This window comes from Lepisosteus oculatus, chromosome 5 (assembly GCF_040954835.1).
Source record: "Lepisosteus oculatus isolate fLepOcu1 chromosome 5, fLepOcu1.hap2, whole genome shotgun sequence".
NCBI lineage: Eukaryota > Metazoa > Chordata > Actinopteri > Semionotiformes > Lepisosteidae > Lepisosteus > Lepisosteus oculatus.
The window spans coordinates 30,038,856-30,056,929 of NC_090700.1; the positions used below are offsets into that span (position 1 = coordinate 30,038,856).

Consider the following 18,074-nt stretch of genomic DNA (forward strand, 5'->3'; position numbering starts at 1 on the left):
CCAGTTTCTGGACAATAAAGATGTGCCTGAAGCAGCTACAATCCTGAATCAGTCAGGCCCCGCACAAAGCACAAGACCGTTAAGGTCGTGTATGGCATGACACAAACTCAAAAACAGCAACCCTTTATGAGGCTGTGCGAAGAAATCTTTAAATACGTCCACATGAGCAGACTGGGAAACTGGGATGCAGTTAAATGGGACGCCGGTCTACAAGAAGTTAAATCTGTCCTGGCTTCAGTCACACTGGCCAGAACATGGACCTCCCACTGGCCTGCTGGCAAGAGGGCAGGGAGGGTTTGTGTTTTTTTAGCCTCATAAGGGTATAGAAGGGCTGAATCTAGCCCGTCTAGAGACGTGTATTCTCCAGCAGGTCAATAATGCATACGCCTCCTGGTGCAGCACAGCCTCTCGGTGTTCTCTGCATACTCCCCAGCTCCGAAACCAGTACTGTAGGGCGCGCTGTTCGCCCAGGGCATTAATCGCCCCAGTATTAAGTCTCCAGCCTCGACGGGTGTCTCGCTGCAGTGGGTGGCCCTGATCGCTGTGCTCGGAGCCCTGGAACACCCCGTGTTCCGCTCTTGGCCATGCCCACAGCTGAAATATCCGCGGAATGGAGAGGCCTCTTAATTAGTTAGGTATTGGTTAGGTCACCTCTGCAGTCCAGCTGGCAGGCGTGCGCACTCCAGCTCGCCAATAAGAGCCGAGGGCTGTGAGACTCCTCCGTGTTCCTCTTCCCTGCCCCAGGAGCTATCTGCTGGGGTTCTGACTTCACCGGGCAAGCGCAAGGATGAACGATCGCTTGTTTCCCATCTGGGCTGGCGACGCCATCGGCCTTTACTGAATGTGTTTAAGTGTCCTTAGTGCTTGGACAGGGCTCGTCCCTTCCCCTTTCCTGTGCATACCTGTTTTCAAGGAGACCTTTTTGAAGTCCCTAGATTACATGATACTCCTTTGCACCAGCACACAAGCTTGGCTGATTCATCTGGTGTTTGCTGCTAGGCCCGGGATGATCCACAAGGCCTAGCTACTGCTGTGCTGCTGTGTTTGTGTCTCCTCCATTTTGTGCTTGGTGTTTTGCCTACAAATGCTATGCATGCCAAGGCTTCTCTATTTTTTTTAGCAGGTTTGGCTCTATTTTTCTGTATGCACAGGGCGATGCTGTTCTTGCAAGAAGCTGCAGGGCTCACTAAGGGGTCCGCTCCCCCGTTAGCCCCAGACCTCATTAATCAGACCAGACTGGTTCCCATTACCAGGGCAGATTAGAAAAGATAACGAAGCTGCACGTTCCGGCCCTGCTGTGATCTCAGGAGCTGTCTCTTCGTGCAGCCAGAAGAACAAGATCAATAAGCCGACAGCAGCTCCGCAGAGTGACAGGAGAAAAGGGAGCCCTTGTTAAAGAAATGGGATGCTCTCTTATTGACGTCAAGAACAATTGTAGCAGCCCTTCCTTTTACGGAGACAGATGGCTTTGGTTGGAAACAAAAGGAGCAGAGCTGTAGCCTTGCCTGTGAGGTCTGTTTGCGTTTCAGGGTTGTTTTTTTTAGGTATTAGTGTAACTGATACTGAAGGGCAAATTGGTAGCTACTCTAAAATGAAAGTAATTTTGGGTGAGCTGTACTACAGTGTATTCCCATTTGGTTGGTGTTGTTTGCATGGTCAACTGGTCTCACAATTAAGAGATCTCCATCTGTACCACCTGTCAGTCAGCCATAGCTGTTGTCTGGCCGAGGAAACGTCCTCTGTTTGAGAGGTGTGTGAGAGTGTGGTTTCAAGGTCTGTGGTGCTGTAAAAAAAGAACTGTAGTACGACAGCTGAATTACATTTGTTGTAAGTTTCACAAGTAAACTGCTAAGTTATACAGTATAACTTTTTTTTGCAAAGATGAATTCAAACCAAAATAGACAAAGTAAAACTTAGTGCATTGATGCTCAGTTCACTTTTCTTTCTCTACCTGGTGATATAGATAGATATTTTTTGTTTATAACACACAGGTTCAAAGGAGAAATGTTGTGAAATGAAAGCTTAAAGGGATTCATTTTCCAATGCAAAAAGCTATTACAGGCCACCCTAATTTTCCTCAATACAGACCTCGACATCGCCCTGTGGTAAAGGTATGTGTACTGAAATCCATCCATTTCCTGACCGTTTCATCCAGTTCAAGGTTGTGGGGGATCTTGATGGACTCCAGTCCTTTGCAGACACACACACACCAGGCCCAGAATCCAGTTAACGTACCAGTATGTCTTTGGACTGTGGGGGAAAATAACAGAGCACCTGGAGGAAACCCACACAAACCTGAGGAGAGCATATGAACTCCACACCGACAGCACCCTAGGAATTGAACCCAGGGCCAAAGTGCTGCAAGGCAGCAATGCTAACCACTGAACCCCCATGCCACCCTGTACTGAACATTTTTTAATGAAGTCTACTTCATTGTTTCAGACCTATCCGTCTTCTGTCTGATCTTGTTTAACATCTTGTTGCTGAAATAACACCCTTTGACCTCGTATCAAACCGGATGCGTTGCGACTGTGGGAAAAGCACGGTGAAGTCGCATGCAGCTTTGTGAAACAGTGTTAAATGCCAGGTATCAGGTGTGGAAAATGTGTCAACGCGCTCTCCTCCAGCGCCGCCAACAGCTGGCACTTCTGCTGTTGCCCTCGGAACCCATGGCTGACGTGACAGCCTCCCCTTTCTGGAAGTTTCCAAGTGCCCTCCCCCCTTTCCCACTGACTTGAGGACCCGGCTCAAAGGGAGCCACGGTGTGCCTCCTCACCGCACGCCCGGGCCGCGGTTTTGACATGTCCGCCTGGCACCTGTCCGGCTTGTCTGGAGCCCTGGGGCCCTGCTCGTTCCAGCTGGGCGGGTTAGGCCAGCCTCGGAGAGCGAGAGGAATGCTAATGGGTGGCGTTGGCAGTTCAAGGCAGGGCCGTGAGGGACTGCAGTGGACAGAATAGTGGAGCAACACGCTTCAGCAGCCCCGAACTCGCACTTGCTCGGATCTTGCAGCCCAGCGGTCATCACGCTTGATCCACGGCGTGTCTTTGAGGCCTGCTTGTCTTGTGTAACTTCGTAGAGTTTCAGGTGTATCGATGGCACTGAAGAATCTCAAACCAGCCTCTTCCCCAATTCATTCTGTAATCAGTTATTTGTTCAACTCCATTTGTTTGCCGGTTGTACCTTTCAGATCACTGAACGCTTGCTTGTCCTAGGAGGTGTTAAGTAAGATATAATTATATCAGATACTTAATTCCAGGCATCTCCTGAATAGTGCAGGGAAATGCAAAGCTGATTATGTACTAGAAGCTTCAGCAGTGCTGAGTAATAGTAGTTTGAGCTGTGTGTGACGCTGGTAGTCTTGCTGTGAACTTTGTGCATTGGGACTGACAGAGCAGTAAGGCAGAATGAAAGCTCTAATTGCCCTTATCCCTTTGCTCTGCTGTGGGCTATCAACACAGTTTGCCGTTTCTGAAGTGGTCATATTGACTGAGCGTCTTCATTTGCTGGTGGTCTAACTGAAGTCTAAATTCTTCCTCTATTTCTCCAGGAGTGGCAGGTTGCGCTGGGTTTGATTCCCTCTTTGGGCACCTTCTTTGTGGAGTTTGCATGGCCACCCTGTGTTGACACTAGGTTGCCACTCTGGTATAGGCTCCTGATTGCAATGACGCTCACCAAGGAAGGCAGCTTTCTGGTGACGGATGGACTATTCTCCACATCCACTAGTATGTAATGCAGACATTCTGTATGTGTTTTTTACTCCATTACTTTTCCATCTTAAACGAGCAGAGGTGGTTTCTCAAAAGCTTGTCTCAGCTGTAGATTAAAATCAGGGGTTAAAGGATCCAAAATTTAGGTAGAATTTAGGGTGTCAAGATGGTGCTGTTATTTTGGAACGGAATTGATCCCCGGAGCGCCACCTACTGGCCTACCATCATCACTGTCACTATTAACCTGGTTTTCCTTGGAGGTCACTCATCGCGGTGCTGACTCTAGCTCCCAAAGTCTGAAGCACACAGGCACACAGCTGACGGTGCTGGTGTCCAACACTAAGAACAGTGAAAAAGCCTGGCCAGAACACAGTGATCAGTTTTGAAAAGCACAAACGCGGAACAGGCACAAATTCTGCATTCTCGGTTTTGTGCGTAAGGAGGGCCTGATGCAGATGCTTGTGTTGAAGGCTGATGTTTATGCCATGCCCAGGAAAGCATGAAGTGCAGTTAACCACCTCATTCAACATTGACTGAGGGTGCTCGTTTTTATTTGACGGGGCAAAGTGACCCTAACTACTATAGCAACTGCAGATGATCCATGTGTCTCCCCTAGAAGAGCACTTTTAAACATCTTAAACCGTTTTTGCTGTAAAGACACACCGTGACGTTACCGTAATGGATGGATTCAGTGTTTGGGTGAAAAGGTCTGTTCTATCCTGCACCCTGCTGTGATCTTCCATTAAAGATTTTATTCCATTGCATAAGAAAGCCTGAAACTAAGAATAAAGTTTTAAGAAATATGGGGGGGGGTCAACAGAGAATGTTTGGGAAGAAGATTTTTTTTTGCATGGAATAGGAATCGCTTAAAAAAATGTCGGCAGTTCCCGTAGTGAGGACACCTGCTGTCACAGTCCAGCCAAACATGAGCCGTCACACTCCAAGTGCCCCAAGTACTGCTCCTGATCTCTGTACATCTCCTGCCAGAGTGTCTATTTATAATCTGAGAAAGGATTAAAAGCTTGGACTAGAATCTGTGTGCCTTCACAGCATGTTATGACTCAAAGTGCAGAAGAAAATTTCCTTTCCGAGTGCTGTTCTCAAATCTCGGAGGATCCTCTAAGGACCTCTGTGGTATTTCATAAAATTAGTTTGTGTACTCAAATTGGAGATGTGGCCTTTCTTCCAGCTTGCCTTGACCCAGCAACCGATAGAGTCAATATCCTTCACAACTCGACTGGAAAATAGGATAAGCTTAGTAAGAATGATAAAGTGTATTTAATGTACTGTTAACCTGGAAACATGTTTGAGGATTGGAGTATGCCTGCCCATGCCTGATCGTTAGTGAAAATAAAAAGGGTGGTGTAGGAGGTGCAATCCTTCAGATGAGATGTTAAACTGAGGTCCTGACTCAATAAAGATCCCCTGGCATTGTTCAAAAGGCCTCAACCCTGAAACCCAGGTGTGCTGGCTAAATTATTCTGGTCTCCCTGAAGTTTCCTCCTTGATTCATTTGGTGAGGCAGTTTCTCACTCCTCCACCTGATCTGCTGTGCAGTGGGGCTGCTGGTGCAGAATGGCCCGGCTGGGGGCTGCACTGCGGTGGTGATGAAATGGGTCCAGTCTCTCTCCGAGCAGCAGTAATTATAGCAGCTCTTCCTGGAGGGGCTCCTGTTCATTCGTCCTGTGCCTCAGTGCGCCGGTCTGTGACAGGATGCCAATTTGTCACGGCCAGCGCGTCTCGGCTAGAGATGGTTTAGATTACTCAGGCTTTGCTGTGTGCGTTTGCTGCAAGATCCCGTAGCCTCCTGAGGACTGGAGCTGCAGACCACTGGGGCGTGGCGTTCTTCTGGCAGCTGGGAACAAGCTGACCAGTTTAGGGGCTTCAGATTTTCTCATGTTCTTGGAAAAACAGGCTGGGGAAAAAAGTGCAGTGGGAATGGGCTAGCCTGATGTTCCCTACGGTCCTCTATGTTGTAATGGCTCTCCGCTTCTCATTGGCTGGGTATCTTCCCAGGACGCTGGGATTGAATTCCACTCTGCTCGCTGCAGGCTGACTCTGCTGATGTCCTTGACTTCGGCGTGCCAGCGCTTGGCACTGCCCGGGGGGGGGCGTGCCATCTGCTGGGTGCTCATCTTGGCTTCCTTATAGAACTTCGCCGGGCTCCTCACAAGCTTGCGATTGCACCCTTGCTTGCACCAGGTGTACCGTGCCCGAACTTCCAATTAGCGCTGCTGCGGGTGACCAGAAGACCATGCCAGTCTGGCCTGCACACTCCCGAGTCCAGAGGCAGGGAGCTTGGCACAGCTTTCCTGCTTTGGCAGCAGTTGTACAGGACTTCAGTCTATGCCGGTTATGAAAAGCTGTGCTTCCTACCACCTCGTTTTCCTCTGAAGCTTCTGGTAAGCTTGATAACATATCGGGAGTTTTCCCTCTGTCCTACTTTCAGGCTAGACTGGTTATACCGTTACTTGATCAGCTTTCAAACACCCCTCTCCCGCAGACCTGATGATCTCTGTAGTGAGAGACAGCTCAGTTTTCTCCCATCCCTCCGTCGCAGTGCCAGCGAACAGTACTTTTGTGTTCACTCAGATCGCAATACTCCAGCTGAAGCGAGCGTCTCTCAGTGCTTCGCAGGCGAGCCACGCCGGATCAAAATAGGCAGCTTTCCTGTAGCGGTACTGGGCATGTGAGAAAGCACATCACAGCAAGCAGGTGGCAGTCTGGACTTGGGTATTGCGCAGGGACTGACACAGATGCTCATCCCCCAAGGGGTGGAGGAAAACGGTGATTGTATAAAATAGATGGGTCAAATTGCCTTCTTTAGTTTGTTACCTTTCTTCTTCATTTGGTTTCTAAATACTGTTTTGTGGGGCTGATTTAGCTTCGATATAGACTGCACTGTTGACAGTACAAAAAGGCAAAAAGATTTTATTCACATTTCCTGAGAGGACTTGGCATCGTTTTTTTTCTGGTTTGCTCTGGCATGAACCCCCAACCCTTCATCTGCAAACCCGTCTTTTGTCTACTGTTGGGGGACCCTGGCCTGGGACCCCATCGGACTTGGCGAACCATCCCCGCCTCCACCCCCGCCCCCCCCCCCCCCGTGTCTCGGATATCCGGGGTGTCGGATATCCGGGTGTTGACGGCTATCCACACTGCAGGCCCTGGGTTCTCCCCCTGTCCCTGTCAGCACGCTCTGCGGGAACATTATTCTGCCGCTCACACGCAGTCATTCCGCCTCATCCAGAGATCCAGCTGCTGATTACACTGTATTGATCCCAGGCCTCCTGCTGGGTCTCTTCCCGGAGCTCGGTGTGACAGTCAGCGCCTAGCTAACAGCCAGCTAACAGGGTGATCTTCCAAGCCATTTGTCTCTAGGGCTCTTGCTCTCTGAAATTAATTTCAAAGCCTTACACTGCAAGGGGATGGGATGTGAATTGGTCTTTTTTTTGTTACACTGCTTTTGGGAAAATGAGCCGGAGGTGAAAATGAGCCACCACTACAGCAGCAGACGTTTTGCCAGCTGTCTTTTACTCAGGCTCCTCCCAGACTGAGAACGAATTCCAAAAACCCAGCTAAAGCAGACTTAGATATCTATCCATCGTTCCAACTGGTTTATCAGGACGCCAGCCCATCGCAGGTCACACAGATACAAACACGCACACTCACACTTGGACCAATTTTCAGAGAAGCCTATTAACTTACCAGTATGAACTACCAGTATGAACTTACCAGACACCTGAAGAAGGCTCCACACCCGAAAGGTTGTGTCTCTTTTCTTTTCATTTCAGCATGGAATAAACTTTTACCTGTTCCTTTGCAGCCTTCGCATGCTGACATAGCTACCTACTTGAACTTACCTCAGATAGGTAAGATGGCAACCTCAGGAACTGATCCCAGGGCCCCAGCTCTGCAAGGCAGCAATGCTAACCGCTGCGCCACTATGCCACCTCCTATGCCAAACTAATTTGCCACATAAAAACTAAATAAGCTTTGATTTCTAAAAATGATACGCACTGTTGTAAAAATGTCTCAGAGACTGTCAGATGTAACAGGTGTTTCCTAGTGTAACTCTTGACTATTCTCGGTACAGCTTAGATTGAATTCTCACTCAATCAAACCATGCTTGTCATTTAGCATCTGTAATTCACATCAATCAGAATCTTCAAAAACCGTGATCCCCGCAGCTCGAGGTGAACTGTCCAAGAGCACCCAACATGAAGTGATATCACAGCTGATCCGTCATGCTTCCCAATTGATTGACTCGTTGCCAGCTGACCCTCATCACTAACATCACCCGTTCCCTCTCCACACATCTAGAAATCTTGTTTGCAATTACATCATCTGTCTGATGTAATTGGCAGTTTCGGTCATTTTGTTTTAAATGCTGGCAGATGGCCAAAGATTACTTTCGTCTTAATCAAGGAAGAAAATGTAGCGATAAGAGCAGAACAAAGCAAAGAGTCTAAGAATTTTGCACAGCAAATATTCATACCGTACGAGTTCCATCAAGTAGTTCACTATATTAAGTCTACCTATTATTTGTTTATTATATTATGATATACTGTATACACCATTGCTGTCCTTATGTTGTAACAATTACTGGATCTGGTGGTGTTGGTTTTTTAAATGGTCTAATGGACACGATGGTGGTGTTAAACTTAAGCTCCTTCCAGTCATTAATTTTTAAAATAGTTTGATCTTTCAGCCTAATTTTTTCCTGAGTGTGGGAGATGTTGAGGGCCGGTCCCTTCAGTTTGGAGTGACTGGAATGATGGACCATAGTAATCATTGATCCTCACAGGGCTGCTGCGAAGCAATAGCTTTGAATCATCTCTACGAGGACGTGGTGCACATGTTTTCTCTTGAAATTGAATCTGTGTCTGGCGTCTACTTAAGGTGAAGGGAGGCCTGGTAATAACCTTCGGATGAGACGTAAAACCGAGGTCCTGACTCTCTGTGGTCATTAAAAATCCCAGGGTGTTTCTCGAAAGGAGTAGGGGTTTAACCCCGGCGTCCTGGCTAAATTTCCCATTGGCCCTTAACAATCATGGCTTCCTTATAATCCCCATCTATGAATTGGCTACATTACTCTACTCTCCTCCCCACTAATAACTGATGTGTGATGATTGTTCTGGCGCACTATGGCTGCCGTCAAATCATCCAGGTGGGGCTGCACATTGGTGGTTGTGGAGAGGAGTCCCCATTACCTGTAAAGCGCTTTGAGTGTCCAGAAAAGCGCTATATAAGTGTAAGCAGTTATTATAATTATAACTGTGGTTTCCGAGCACTGGGACTCTGAGTGCTCTTGGGTATAGACAGACTCGCTGTGTGTTATTGTGTGTTATTACTCAGCCCTTCTTCCCGAGCGGAACCCTTGTTCATTGGCGTTGGGAATTCCCAGCTGCTCCACTGGCTGTGTGCGGCTGGGATTGTGGGAATTCATTCAGAAATAGGAGGGGATCCTTACTGATGCCTGCTTCTGGAGGTGAATCTGGGCTAGGCAGGGCGGCTTTGGCTATTGGGACCGTGGTCTGGGATCGCCATTGTAAGATGTAGTATAAATATAAAATATAAGTTTCTAAATATACAATTCCTACTGTAGTTTCTACTACGTGGAAACCATATTTCCAGGAGGTGAGGTCGGGGGTGCTGTTTCACATGACTTTTTTTCCTGTGTATCCTGTGGAATCATTCTTCCAACAGCGCCTACTGTCACGGTTCAGCTTGGCTGCAGGAGCTGGTTTGTTTTCCCGCAGAGATGGTGTGATGCCAACAAGGGCGGGGGGCACAGATCTTTGCCCTGTTTTTCCGATGGAGGGGAAGCCTCCAGTGCTTTCTAAAATGGACAGCAACGGTAGGGGGGAAATTAGGATTAAATGTGGATAAGGTGAGATGAAAATATTTTAACAATGTGGCAGAGACCTTCTAGTGTCAGCTGAGGCCAGGCTGGTGACCCTCAGTAATAGTGTGGAATAGATTGCAGAGCCCGTGGGATAGCTGGGTAATTCTGTAACCTTTGACCTTATCTGGAGAGGTGATGTGGCATCAGGAGCTGAACAGTGTGGTCCTTCTGTCTTGTTGTTTCAGGGCAGTAATGTTATGGAGGATCAGGACCTGAAGGAGATAGGAATTTTGGACCAACATCACCGGAGGAAGATCCTGCAGGCAGCACGATCCCTTCCCAAGGTGCACAGCCTTCATGTGTCTGTGGGGGGTGGGGGGTGGGACAGCTACAAAACTACACTGGATTTGTGTTCGAGAAAGAGCAAGTCAAGTTCTAGGCACAGGGTGTGGTACAACAGTGGCTAAAGTCTCTGTATTTGCCTGTTTTACCCTTAATGGAGAAAATGATTTTATTTCATTGCTTTTCTCCCTGTTTGGAAAATCACCCATTGAAAAGAAGAAAAAAAAATCCTTTCTCAGTCTGTTTTCTTGTGTAAGCAAGATTTACACTTGAAATTTTAAGTTTCTCTTAGCTTATTCTTATCCGCTATATATTTTGGGTGTCGGACAGGCAGTCATTTATCAGGTGCTTTTCATGGTACGAGCCCGAGGTGTGACAGAGCAGGTGTCCTCCATCGCAGGTGAAAGCCCTGGGCTGTGACGGCAGCACCTCCCTGGCCTCCTGGCTGGACGTCCTGGGCCTGCAGGAGTATCTCCAGAACTTCCTGGCCAGCGGCTACCGCACCATCGACAGTGTCAAGAACCTCTGGGAGCTGGAGATCGTCAACGTAAGTCCACAGCCGCGTGCGGAGGGCTTCTTGACGAAGACAGAAGAAGTCTAGTTCGATGCGTTGGAGTCAGGCAGCATGTGAGGGCATCGGGGCTGTCAAGCGGCTGATTCGGTAAAGATGCTTGCTAGAGAGCATGGGTTGAGCTCTCTGGTCATGGGTTCGAGTCTGGGCCGTGTCACTAGCTGACTGGGACTGGGATTCCTAGCAATGCCGCCAAGGGAATTGTGGGATCAGTCTGCCTGGCATCAGTTGGCTCTCAGCGAACCCCTCGGCCTCCTGGGTAATTTCAGGCATGCAGTGTCGTTGGTGAGGGATCTCCTCTCTTCAAAGCATGTTTTGACATGCCCGGCCAAGACATGAAAACCACGTAGTTGTTTTCCCCTTGGCTCCCCCATCCCCTGTTGTACCATTACTTTGAGAAGGTGCTCACTCTGGAAAAGCACAATCTAAAGCTCGAATTGACTGAGAGGTTAGGGCAGAACTGGGCTGGGATACAGTTCTCAGTGCAGTAACAAACCAGGATCAGCCGAGACCTCAGGCTGTTCTTGGCCTTGTAGTGAACTCTCTCAAACATGAGGCAGGATTCGTATTCACATATCCCTTAGACCTTTCCAAATTTTTGTCAGCGACCTATGCTTAGCAAGTATCCTAAGGGAGATGCATGGTGGCCCTCTGTCCCGGTCCAAACTCTAAGGAAAGAGAATAGCTGTGTTTATGTACCAAGAAAACAACATTCAGTGCTGTAAGGTCAGTAACAACAGCTGATGAACATAATGTCATGATGCAGTAAAGTTTAAGCTTGATGGCCTGTGATGCTCATCTCCTCTTTTTTCATCTGCGCCCAGGTGCTGAAGATCAACCTGCTGGGCCACCGCAAGCGGATCATCGCCTCGTTGGCCGAGCGGCCTTATGAGGAGCCACCCATCAAGCCCCCCCGCCTCTCCCAGATCAGGGTGAGTGACGCCCTCAAGACGCGGCAGCACCCTCCCCTCGGCCCTGGGGCCACGCTCTCCCTCCTCCTGACCGGCACGGCGTGTCTGTGTGTCTCCCAGTGCCAGGACCTCGTGTCGCAGACCTCGTCGCCCCTCAGCCACGACTCCTACACGGGCCGCTCCACGGACATGCTCCTGGCCCCGGGGGATTCTGGGAAGCGCAGGACGGAGCACGAACATGACGTCCCGCACCGATCTCGGAGCGAGCGACATCATCGAAGCCACGTGAGTCACTTTGCTGGTTGCGGCGAGGGGTACACAAACATACAGCTGAAACCGGAAACTCCTGGTGTCCAACGGTTTTCCATAGCTCCTAGGGTCGAAAAAGAATTAGCTAACATCAGGCCTACTGCAGAACACTGGTCAGAGAATTGCAAAGCAGAATTTTCTCTTAATTCACTGGTAGTTTTCGTAACAGCATGAACAGGCCGATCGAGCTAGAGGCCAGACATGGGAAATCACAATAAAATGAGTCGTTTTCATCTGGATAGTTAAATAAAAAAATCCTGGAATGAAGGAAATGTTGTTTTTTTTACTTAGGAGGTTACTGGATAAAATCCTGACTCCACCAGAACTTAGCAAGTTAGTCTTCTTGTGCTCTGTCCTTCAGATCAGCCCTGATTCAGATTTGACTATTACTTCTCTTCATGACAGCTAGCGTTCTAACTGAGGACTGAGTGTTTTTAGAAAAGAAGATTGCTGATACAAAATTGGAAAATCATACATTTTGCCCTTAAAACTCAAATAAACCTAGACAAAGCATTTGGATTTTCTGTTATGTATGTGGGTAATTGTACTTTTGGATGGATATATACTCTACTAGGATTTATTTCAGCTGCCAGTAAGAAAACTATGACAAGAAAATGGTTTCCTAAAGACCCCCCCCAACAGCAGAACAATTGATCAGTGTTGTGAAGGGAGATTTATAAAATGGAAAAGCTCACCTTTTCTCTTAGGTTACAAGCAGATAGGTTTAGTAAATCCTGGCAGGCCTGGATTGAGTTTGTGGCCCAATTGAGACCTGATTTTGTTCTGTGAAAGAGCGCAAAGCAGTCTTTTGTTGGTTATTTGTTGTGTTTTTGCTGACTGTGTTTCTCTATATAACCTCCCATCCATACTGGCGGAATGTGGATAGTTAATTGTATAAAAAAACATAATGAAAAATGAAAGATAAAAGCAGTAACATATCTGACTTTGTGTAAATCCTCTCATCTTTAAATGAAAAGTCTAAAAAAGGAGAAAAATTGCGAAATTGCGCGAGGTGCGTTCACCGTGAACGTCTCGCTCTTCCTGTCCACTCGGGCGTCAGCTTGGCTGTGTCTCCCCCCTGCAGGACCGGCACGATGACCGCCCCCGGGAGCCGCGGCTCACCCTGCGCCCGCCCAGCCTGGCCACGCCCTACGCCCCCGTGCAGAACTGGCAGCACCAGCCCGAGAAGCTCATCTTCGAGTCCTGCGGCTACGAGGCCAGCGTGAGCACCACCCCCCCGTCTCGTTTCCACACCGCCCCGCGCCTCGGGGAGCTGCCCGGCCAGCCGCTGTTGCCTCTCTCTCATCGCCACTTCTCTTGGCCCGGAGGTCTTCTGGGCTGATCGAAGTCACATACCCTTTCCAAGAGCTCCCACAAGTCCATATGCCAAGCCGTTTTTGTCAGCTGCAGTTCATTGCTGCCCGTCATTCCTCTCTGGAGAAACCTAGAAAGGAAAGCCTTTTCTGGGGTTAAAAGAAAGGAATCACGTGGGCTAAGTGTGCCAGTTAGAGGGCAGTGCCTCACAAGGAGTGCTCATTTACTTCCAGACCCTCCAGGAGGTGTTTGGACCAGCTTGTTGGTGAACACCAGCGTTTTCCTGTGCTGAGAACAAAGCCTGGATTCTTCATTTACAGCAGCCTCTTTTATCTCCCTGTATCTGTACCTGAATGAGCTGTTCCGGCTAATCTAGCTGAACTTGCATGGCCATCTCCCAGAAATGAGTCCCAGACTCATTATTAATCGATTATTTGAGACCTCTATTTGGCAAACAGTGGGCTATATATTTGGGCCACTTTGGGCTATATCCTTCCTGACCGTTACAACTGTTCCTTAGCTGGTTCCTTAGCCGGCTGCTCGCGAGCGACCTCCTGTGGCAGCTGTCTGCAGGAATTGCTGGCTGTAACTGGTGTGAATTTATCATTCACTGCCCAGCTCACACGAACATCGGAGCAGTCGAGCAGGGTTAATTAACGCTTGCTCCTTCCAAAATTGGGGGTAATGAAGCAAATAGCAAAGAAATCACTTACCATTATCATCTCCTCTTTGAAAATAGGGGGTTTTGACAGCAAAATCCCTCTCTTGCTCTTTGTGTTATTGAAATTAAGATCCATATTTTGGCCAATCGAGCAGCCAATCCACAAGAAACAGTTAACAGGGCAGCCCTTCTGATCTCTGTCTTGCAGTACCTGGGATCGATGCTCATCAAAGAACTGAGGGGCACCGAGTCAACGCAGGATGCTTGTGCCAAAATGAGGGTAGGTGGCTTGAACACAGCGTGGAGAAATTCCAGTCTGCGTGCTACAGTTTCCCTCTTCCAAGGTTCATTGCAGTACAATTCAAAGACGAAGGGCTGTGAACAGTAAGGGTGTCCTGTAGGCCCTGTAGCCTCTCCATTGGCTCAGTCAGCTGAGATAATCAATTAAAAGATCAGACTGCAGAGGAGCCTTCATCAGCAGAGGTGATGAGGCCCAGGTGGTCTGAACACACACATCTGTCAGGCATTCATTCTCGTTCTCAAGAGGCCCTTTTTGTCTGTTCTAAACAGTTTCGGAGTTTCCGGAAGGCAGTCTGCTGTACTGACGCAGCTGGCGGATGTTAAAATTGGGGGAAAGGAAAAATCAATCACTTGGCAAATGCTTTAACAGATGTGCCTCCTTTCATCGTCGCGCGCTTCATGAATCTGGGCGTAGGGCTGCTGCCAGCAGCGAGCGACTTTGCAGAGAGAAGCTGTGAATAACGCAGAGGGGAGTCTGCGTCTGCGCAGGAGGTTTCACAGCCCGTTCGGTCTGTGTGAACAAGCGTGGAGCTGGACGGACCGTGGGCGGCTTCCCACACCTGCCTGCGTGTGCTTTCACAGTCCTCCCTGGACCCGGGTGCTACTCACACCCTGCCCTGATGTCCAAGGAAATGGCTCCCATGAGTCTCTTTGCTTTCCCCTTCCCAGTATGTAGCTTTGGATCTGGGGGGCCCTCTTCATGCACCCCCCAACTTTCCATCTCCATCTTTCTCTCATGGTAACGTCAACCGCTGCCCTGTTTCCCCCCCCAGAGGTCGACGGAGCAGATGAAGAAAGTCCCCACCATCGTTCTGTCCATCACCTACAAGGGGGTGAAGTTCATCGATGCTGCCAACAAGGTGAGGAAGTGAAGGCTAGTGTTAAGAGTGGGCGGGTGAGAGGGGTGGGGGGGCAGGTTCAGCGCAGGACTTTTGCCCCATCAGCCAGGGCATCTTCTCCTGCGGCGCCTCCTCTGTGTCGCCCTTTCTGTTGCTCTTGTGTCGCTCGGCCCCTGCGAAGCGCAGACACCTGTGCGGAGCTGATAAACCTGCCCTGGCGCCGGCGGCACCAAGTATTGAGCCAGCCCTGGCCCTGATCTCACACTGCTTATCTGGGATGTATCAGTCCTCTGTGCGTTCGGAGGCCTGTTGCTTTATCTTTTCCCTCCCGAGATTAGATCACCGGAATTTAATTCGTTTGTTTGCTGTCTATCTCTCTCCCGTCTCAAAAAACCCCCCAAAAGGTCAGGTTTCTGACGGGCTTGTCAAGATTTGACAGGGTTGACCTTTCTCACAAAGGTGATAGAGAGAGGCTTCTGTTGTGCTGATTTTTCGTGCTGATGAACTTCTCCCCCGTTTCAAGGAGGAAAGAGTTTGCTTCTGCTTTTGAGTGATCCAGCTACAGAGCAGGCTTTTTGAAACGAGTCACTCAACTTCTTTTGTCAATGGGAGTTTAACTCCTTGGGTTACCAGTCTGGATACCCTGGCTGTGAATGGGCTTCAGGGCTGGACCTCTTAAGAGTCTGCATTCCAGGGAGAGTTAAGTGTGAGCCATGTTGTACTGTTCCCAGGAAAGTCAAGGGGGGAGAATCCAGCATCTTTTCAGGGATTTACAAACCCCTTACTCTCCAGTTTATATTCATAAAGCACTAGAGCTGGTTCCCTGCATTAGCTTCAGTAATGCCAGATGCTAGCTGGTCTCCCCCACTGCTGACACAAGTCAGCGTGGCTTATAGAGGTTGCGATTTACTGTGCCAATGTTCCGTTCCTGCCTGAGGTAACGAGGGATCGTACTTCCAGACTATCTCCGGCAAGACCCCTGCCTGTCATGCATGGATTGAACCTTTTTAGTGCTCTCTCTCTGCAGCCAGGTGTTGACACGACAGTGAAAATATTAGAAGCCCTTCTTTTTTGAAGGACGGTGGCTGGTTTGAGGAACAAGAGACTTTCATCACCTTATCTGGCTTGAACCATTCCCAGATCCTGATTCTGTTGATGATCCTTGCAGTTCAATTCCACACAACATTCTCCTCTCCATAGGAAGCCCATTCTACTTGAAGACTGGGATGTGGTTAGGACGCACAGATTTCAAGACCTTGTGGAATACAGATCAGGTCCTGCTCAGGCTGCTGTTTCTGTTCACAGGGGCCTAGAGGCCTTAGCGAGTGCCTGTAGCCCATTGGGGGTTCTTAATAATGTGGCCAGTGAGTGTAAAGCCTCAACAGCACAAGTAAATGTCTCCCTGTACTTTTTAGATTACTCAAAATACTGTACCGACTGTGGAATATGTATAGTAGAGTACATAAGAAACTGAACTGGACCCTTATTACGTGTAATGTGTTTTGTACTTCTTTCCTTTCCTCATTCTGAGAACAGTGAAGGAGGCATGTCTAGCTTGTTATGGGGAGTGTGATTATACACGCGTATAGGGGTTACATGCTGAATCAGTGATCCACCCCCTGATCTGTCTCCCTCCCCCCTTACAGAATATAATCGCGGAGCACGAGATCAGGAACATCTCCTGTGCAGCCCAGGACCCGGAGGACCTCTGCACGTTTGCCTACATCACCAAGGACCTGCAGACCAGCCACCACTACTGCCACGTGTTCAGCACGGTGGACGTGGTAAGGGCTGGGGCAGGGCTGGACAGGTCAGGGGCGGGGCTGGGGCGGGGCTGGGGCGGAGCTGGATGGATCGGGGGCGTGACTGGGTTGTATTAAGGGCAGGGGCGGGGCAAGATGGGTTAGGAGTGGGACCAGGGCGGTACTGGGGCACAGATGGGCTGGGACTGGTCAGAGGGCTTTCACAGCACCCTGGTGATTCCTGGTGTTATAGTCAGAGATCCCGTGCATATTGCCTACAAGACAAGTTGTTTAATCCGAGGAACATTACAGCCGCATGAGCTCTCCCAGGCCTTGACAGGACTCCTTCAGTCATCCCCTGTGGGGGTTTGGGAAAAGTGGGAATTGCGATCATGTTAATGTGGGATGTCCAGTCCTGTGCAGGACAGTTGCACAGTGGATCCCGTGTTCAATTCCAAACCTAGCGTGATATCCGTGGGGAATTTGTATGTTCTCCCCATGTGGGTTTCCTCCCACAGTCCAAAGACGTACTGGCAGGTTAATTGGCTTCTGGGAAAATTGGCCCTGGTGTGACTATATGTCTGTGTCATTGTCTGCCCTGTGATGGACAGGCGTCCCTTCCAGGTGTGTATCCTACCTTGTGGCCGTTGATTGCGGGGATAGGCTCCGGCTCTCCTGCGACCCTCAACTGGAAGAATAGATGTCCAGTCCTCAGTCTAGAGGGTGTTAGTTCATCAAGTTATATCAGGCATTTTAGTCTAACACTTCAGTGATTCAGATATCGCAGGTTGGAATCAGAATTTCACAAGCAGCAGCAGTGCAGCCACGTTCCGGTGGGAGCAGGAGAATGCGATTGAGATTCCTAGTGAAATAGAGAGCCTTGAGAGTTCCCAGGCACCTGCAGTGTCCCTGTGCACCTCCAGTTGGCGCTAAACCTCCTGTGTGTCGCTGAACCTGTAGCACGTCGGGAAGAGAACGATGCTTATCTGTCCCTGCCTGATTTCCCTGTGTTGGGGCCATGGTATTATACATTTTAAAAAAGTAGGGAGAGCAGTTCAACTGATCCAACTAGGCTGAAGATGCTGAAACTGGGTAGTTCAGAGCTGAGCTGGAAAGAAAGCCTACAGACTCAGCTGTGATCCAGTACACCACTTCTCAGGCTAGTAATCTCCGAGCTAAGCAGGGACTCGAAAAGTGGACAACATAGAGTCCATCCTCCATCTTTTATACAGGAGTGCAAATGCAATGTTTTAATAGCATTTGAAAAAGCATCCAGTGCTTAGCTCAAACGTATATCTCCAAGAAGTTCCCTTTTAATTTATACGTATGTCTTCTATACTTGGGAAGACAGAAATGGATGTTTTCTTGTCTTCTGCCGAAGTAACAGCTAGTTATCGTCTGTGTAAGTCTGTTCTAGTTTCAATGACACTCTCTCAAGGGCATCTTTTATGAAAAATTAGAGCTGTGGAGATAAGGAGCGTTTTTGCCCAGATCAGCACAAGCTTGCCGTGGGCAGAGTGCTTTCGTATT

At 48.9% G+C, this 18,074-nt stretch overlaps 1 protein-coding gene across 10 annotated transcripts in view; it reads left to right on the forward strand.

Annotated features, from left to right (window-relative positions):
* Positions 1–18,074, forward strand: part of LOC102698879 (ankyrin repeat and SAM domain-containing protein 1A) — a 131,229-nt gene that overhangs the window by 101,452 nt on the left and 11,703 nt on the right. For all 10 annotated transcript variants that reach the window (XM_069190253.1, XM_069190254.1, XM_069190257.1 and 7 more), the window contains 8 exons: positions 9,801–9,899; positions 10,298–10,444; positions 11,293–11,400; positions 11,500–11,664; positions 12,773–12,910; positions 13,872–13,943; positions 14,737–14,823; positions 16,449–16,586. In XM_069190253.1, coding sequence (XP_069046354.1) covers positions 9,801–9,899; positions 10,298–10,444; positions 11,293–11,400; positions 11,500–11,664; positions 12,773–12,910; positions 13,872–13,943; positions 14,737–14,823; positions 16,449–16,586 — 954 coding nt within the window. The remainder of the gene's footprint in view (positions 1–9,800; positions 9,900–10,297; positions 10,445–11,292; positions 11,401–11,499; positions 11,665–12,772; positions 12,911–13,871; positions 13,944–14,736; positions 14,824–16,448; positions 16,587–18,074) is intronic.